The following is a 5722-nucleotide window of genomic DNA, read 5'->3' as shown; positions in this document are numbered from 1 at the left end:
CAGACGGTGGGGACCCGCTGTCACACTGCGTGACATCAGGAGTGACATCGGGCGCGTTGCGGGCAGGGCGGGGGGGGGGGTTGGGGAGGTAGCATTTCCCTGCATTCTGAGACTGAGTCTGGAAACTAGAGTTCTGTGGCGCTACATCTGGCACTGAAAGCATATTTCACTAGGTGTAAATATGAAAATATGCTACAATTTTACAGCCCTGGTGCCCGGGAGCTTCAAAAAAAATGACTGTGGCCCGGCTTCTTGCCGTTTTTTGAAAGCTCCGGGGTCTTTACGCCCCCTATACAGACACACTTAAATACACACGCGTGCACACACGCACATGCGCGCACACTCGCGCGCGCACACAGTTACTCACGCTCGATCCAACACGCTCCCCGCAGCGAGGTAATTACGGCTCCATCAGGACGCTGATTGGCCAGCCCCTTTCTCCTCGGGGCCCCGCAGCCAATGGGCGGCCGCCGGCGGAGGCCCGCCCCCTCCCCGGCGCGGGCGGCGCGGGCCCGGGATGGAGCTGGGGGGCCGGAGCGGCCGCGACCCCACCCCCGCCCGGGCGCCCGCCCCCGGCCGCGCGACCGCCTGCGCGCCGGTGCGGGCGGTGTCTGCGGGCGGTGGCCGCGCTGGGCTCGCCGCGGCATCCCTGGGCTGAGCTGGCGACCCGCCCGGCCCGCGCGCCCCGCCCCCGCGGCCCCTCCCCCTCCCCGCCCCCAGCGGGGCCAGCCCGGCGGCGACCAGAGCGGCGACGTGAAAGGCGAGCGAGGCGGCTGCCCGGCCGGCTGTCGGCGCGCACCCGCTCCCGGCCCAGCCCAGCCCCGCGCGGAGGCCGCCGCCTGCCCCGCGGGGCCCGACGCCAGCGCTCCGGGCAGCGGCTCCGGAGCCGGCCCGCGCCTGCGCCGGGGCGCCGCGCGCCACTGTCCCCAGCGGGGACCCGGACCGGCCGCGTCCCGGGCGCCCGGGAGCCCGAGGAGCCCGGCAGAGCCCGACGGGCCCGCGGCCGCGATGCCGGACGAGCTGACGGAGCCCGGGCGCGCCACCCCGGCCCGCGCCTCCTCTTTCCTCATCGAGAACCTACTGGCGGCCGAGGCCAAGGGCGCGGGGCGCGCGGCTCAGGGCGGCGGCGGCCGCGAGGACGAGGAGGACGACGACGACGACCCGGAGGACGAGGACGCGGAGCAGGCGCGGCGGCGGCGGCTGCAGCGGCGGAGACAGCTGCGCGCGGGGGCCGGGCCGGGCGGCGAGGCGCGGGCGCGGGCGCTGCTCGGGCCGGGCGCGCTGGGCCTCGGTCCCCGGCCGCCCCCCGGTCCCGGGCCGCCCTACGCTCTGGGCTGCGGCGGCGCGACGCGCTGGTACCCGCGGGCGCACGGCGGCTACGGAGGCGGCCTCAGTCCTGACAGTGAGTGAGGGCGCGGGGAGGGTGGGCCAGGCGCGGGGGCCCGGTTTCCTCCCCGCGCATTTGCTGCCGGACTTCGTGTTCGTCGTCCCCCTTTCCGGGCCACCCTCCTTCTTGTGTGGAGCGGGTCTGGGTCGCGTAGGGCCCCAGCAGAGCCCGTGGGGGAGCGGGTTTGGAGGCTCATTCTCTCGGACAGGGTGCCCGTGCGGAGAGAAGACTTCACCCGGCCGGGGCTTCACGCGTCGCCAGGCTCGGGGGACTTAGGGAGGCTGGAGAGCCCGTGGAGAGGGCAACAGAGACAACAGAGAGCTGAAGAAGAGAAAGGAGGGTGAAATAGGACAGGGAAAAACGTGGGAGACAAGGAAGGACAGGAAGCAAAGAGAAGGTGGGAGAAAAGCAGAGGGAAGGATGGAGGAAGAAACAGAGGGCTGCGGGGAGAGGAGATGCAAAGCAAGAAGTCCGCGGTGAAAGGAGGCAGGAGAGAGAGCCAGAGGAAGAGGAAGGGAGGACAAAGTGGAGAGCCAGAGGCAGAAGACTCAGGGGGCAGCCAGCAGACTGTGTGGGGGCTGGGGAGGGGAGCAGAGCGGTCTTCCACAGCGTCCGCCCCCCACAGCCCCCCTCAGCCAGCGCAGACAGGCCCTGGGGCAGGGGCCTCCCTTTTGGTCCTCCCAGGCCCCAGCTGGGGCTGTACGGGGCAGAAGGGAGAGAAGGGAGCCCGTTCTGAAGGCCCCAGTCCCCCCTCTTTCTCCTCTGCCCTTCCCCCTCCCCCGCCTTTGTTCCCTGCTGAGGGCTCCAGGCTGGGCATGGGGGTCTCAGCCCAGAACCTGTTCACCTCTCTTGCCTGGTCCTTCTCTTCCCTCTCCCCAGGGTGGCTGCCTCCCTTGGGGACGCACCCTTTGGGAGGGAGACCCCTGGGAAGAAGACCTGGAAGCCGGTCCAACCCAGCCTTTGCCAGCTCCCCCTGCCCCCCACACACTGTGAGGCCAGCTGGGGACTCTTTCAGGCTCTTGCTCTGAAATCCATTCAGCTCTGTGTGCACGTTGGCTCGAGCTGAGGGTAGGTGGGCCGCGACCCCTCTCATCTCTTAGATCAACCCCCTTCCCGGTGTGGGAGTGCCCCCCTTGCAAAAGGACCCACGTCTCAGAACTTACGCCCGAAAGTCCGGGGCCACGCACCCCGTTCCTGTAAAGCTGAGCAGCCCTCCGTGTCGTCCTAAAATTGAGTGATCCAATTTAGTGCCCTTCTGGGAGTGTTTCTGAAAAGGGTGTCCTGGGGCGAGATGTGTCCTCCCCCTGCCCTCGCGGTCCCCACCTGCAGCCCCTCAGGCAGTCCCCAAAGAGGCAGCTTCTGGTCACTTCGTGCAATGCGGGTAGGGGATCTGGTTTCACGCAGGAGCTGGCGAGCCCGGCTTGGTGCTTTGTGGCCGTTTGTGGTTCTCTGTGAGCCTGGCTCTGGGGTGCTGTGGGGGGGGGGGCAGAGGCTCCCCATATCTGGTGGCACACACACCAGCCTGGAATCGGGCCCTCTCCCGGGACCATGAGGGCTCACACCACTGGGGTTGGGCAGAGGCGTGTGAGCATCTGCACACCGCCGTGGGCTCCAGGTGCATAGCCCAAGTCACACACACAGGCCCACCAGTGTTTGAACACTCTGGGTGTGCAACACCACGAACGGCCACAGTTCGGGCACACTGCAGTCTGCGGAGAGCTGCCCGGCCACACTCCACCTTGACAGCCGACCTGGCAGCCTTTGCGCGGGAGCTTTGGGCCACAGTGGAAGGGCAGACCGGGCTGAGCTGGCCTCGGGAGCCCCACAGTCAGGTCGGGGCCTCTTCACGCCGGGCCTGGAACTGGACAAGCACCTGGGTCCTAGGCTGACTTCTTTCTCCTCGTGGCCCCAACCTTTACCAGCCCTGGGGTGTCTCCTCCCCTCTGGGAGTCAGGTGGAGCTCTGGACTTGGAGCAGGAGCTCAGGGACCCCCATGGGCTCCTGTACCCCAAGCCCACAGCATGAACCACGGGTCAGACGTGTTGGGGGGCCTTGTTTGTATGCCCTCCCTTCGAGCATGATTGTGGGTCGCGTGGGCATGTCTCTGGGTTAGGGGTACAGGAGAGGGAGGGTGAGTGGGTGGGGTCCCAGTGTCACGGGCCACAGTGTTTTGTTGGGCATTGTTTGCATGTGCTCGTGCTCCATGTGCAGCGCGTTTCTATACAAGCGGGAATTTGGCGTCCGCTCCTGAGAGGGGACGGGGAGGAGGTCAGCGTGAGTCTGTATTTCTGTGTCCGTCGGGCCTGGCACCTGGATGGGTGCTGGGGGTGGGGAGGTCCCTGGGCTGTTTTGGGGTGTGTGCATTTCTCGAGAGGACCTCGTTCCTCCTGTGACGTGCGCCTGCGGAGCAGCCTCTGTGTGTTTCAAGGCGAAGCTCGCGGTTACAGGCCTGTCTCCGTTTTGGGTTTCCCTTTGTGTTTCTCTTCTGTCCTCTTTTCTCTGACGTCCTGTGGTGTGGGTGTGCAGTCTGAGGCTGTGTGTGTTGCCTGCATGTTGGTTGGGCTCTTCCTTTCTCCATCCCTTCCACGATGCAGGGTGCCGGGCCCCATGCGGGAATATTTCCCTGCTTGTGGCTGTGGGTGACCTCATGGGGGGAGCTGCTGGCCTCAGTGACCGGGTCTGGGGACCAGCCCCCAGAACCAACCGATGTGCCCCTCTCTCCCCTGCAGCCAGCGACCGGGACTCACCGGAGACGAGCGAGGAGATGGGCCGCGCTGAGGGCACCTGGCAGCGGGGCCCCGGGCCGGGAGCGGTGCAGCGGGAGGCGGCGGAGCTGGCGGCGCGGGGCCCGGCGGCCGGCGTGGAGGAGGCGGCGGAGCTGGCCGAGACCCCGGCGGCGGCGGGGGAGGCGCGCGGCGGCCTGGGCGTGGGCCGCAAGAAGAAGACGCGCACGGTTTTCTCGCGCAGCCAGGTCTTCCAGCTCGAGTCCACCTTCGACCTGAAGCGCTACCTGAGCAGCGCCGAGCGCGCCGGCCTCGCCGCCTCCTTGCAGCTCACCGAGACGCAGGTCAAGATCTGGTTCCAGAACCGCCGCAACAAGTGGAAGCGGCAGCTGGCGGCCGAGCTGGAGGCGGCCAGCCTGTCCCCGCCGGGCGCGCAGCGTCTCGTGCGCGTGCCGGTGCTGTACCACGAGAGCCCGCCGGCCGCGGCCGCCCCCGGAGCCCCCGCCGCCCTGCCCTTCTCGCTGGCGCCGGCCGCGCCTGCGCCGCCCCCACCGCTGCTCGGCTTCTCCGGGGCCCTCGCCTACCCGCTGGCCGCCTTCCCGGCCGCCGCCTCCGTGCCCTTTCTGCGGGCGCAGATGCCCGGCCTGGTGTGAGCCCCCTGCGCGCTGGGCCCACTCCCCGGGGCCACTGGGGACCTCTGCGGACGTGCACTGGGCGCAGCGGGGGCGGTGAGCGCGTGGAGGGCCGTAGGGGAGGGCTGGCACGCTCCTGCGGACCCCTCTGCGCCTCCCGAGCGCGGGCTGCCGCCCGGTGGGCAGAACCACTATGGGAAGATGGTCCAGAATGTAACAGGGACGCCTGCTACTGTGGCTCTCCAAACAGTTGCAAGGCTGGATCCCCCGCAGGGAAGAGGGCATCACAGAGAGACAGCGGCCATGCAGCTCAGAGCCCCACGGGGTCAGGGGTCGGCCTAGGAGCCAGCGGCCTGGGCCCAGCCCACGGCAAAGGCGTACCGCCTACTGACTGTCCGGGGGTGCTGCGAGGGAACCCCTCCCCGACATGGAGGTCCCTTCCTGGGACTAAGCAGGCCGGGGAGCAGACTGGGACTGTGACCAGCCTCGTGGCCTTGAAGTTGCGCCTGGCAGGGAGCGAGCCCGGGGAGCCAGGCCCTGTGCGGGCCCCTGTGAGGCGGTCCACTGTCAGATTCTGAAGACAGGACCAGACTGGGCTTCTCTCCTGGGCCTCTGCCTCCAGTTCTCCCAGCGAAGACCTTTTTTTTTTTTTTTTTAATGAATCTACTTATTTGCGTATGGAATAAAAAGGGACATTTTCTGGACAGTTGCCGCTGCTTTGTGATCACTGGGGCTGGGCCCCTCCTCCGGTAGCCGGCTGTGGTCCACGCTGTCCCTCCCTCCTGGAGCCCTTGCTAGTGCCCACTGGGGACAGGTGGGCAGGTGTGCAGGGCCGGCAGGAGCAGAGGTCCTGGGGGGCTGCACCCTCAAACTCCCTCTTCCTCCTGACGGGGAGGCCCAGCAGGACCTCAGGGGAAGTCATGGTGAGTGTGGGAGAGGGGACCGCGTATCTGGTGTCCCCACTGTGCTGGGCCTCCAGG

The 5722-nt window shown here is 68.0% G+C and overlaps 1 protein-coding gene across 1 annotated transcript; it reads left to right on the top strand.

Annotated features, from left to right (window-relative positions):
• Window positions 1-597: 597 nt before the first annotated feature.
• HMX1 (H6 family homeobox 1) lies at window positions 598-5437 on the top strand. The gene is made up of 2 exons (XM_044766691.2): window positions 598-1402; window positions 4117-5437. The coding sequence occupies exons 1-2, from the start codon at window positions 1009-1011 to the stop codon at window positions 4761-4763; spliced, it is 1041 nt and encodes a 346-aa protein (XP_044622626.2). The 5' UTR covers window positions 598-1008; the 3' UTR covers window positions 4764-5437.
• Window positions 5438-5722: the final 285 nt, after the last annotated feature.

This window comes from Equus asinus, chromosome 3, assembly GCF_041296235.1.
Source record: "Equus asinus isolate D_3611 breed Donkey chromosome 3, EquAss-T2T_v2, whole genome shotgun sequence".
Taxonomy (NCBI): domain Eukaryota; kingdom Metazoa; phylum Chordata; class Mammalia; order Perissodactyla; family Equidae; genus Equus; species Equus asinus.
This window is presented reverse-complemented; position numbering and strand designations above follow the sequence as displayed.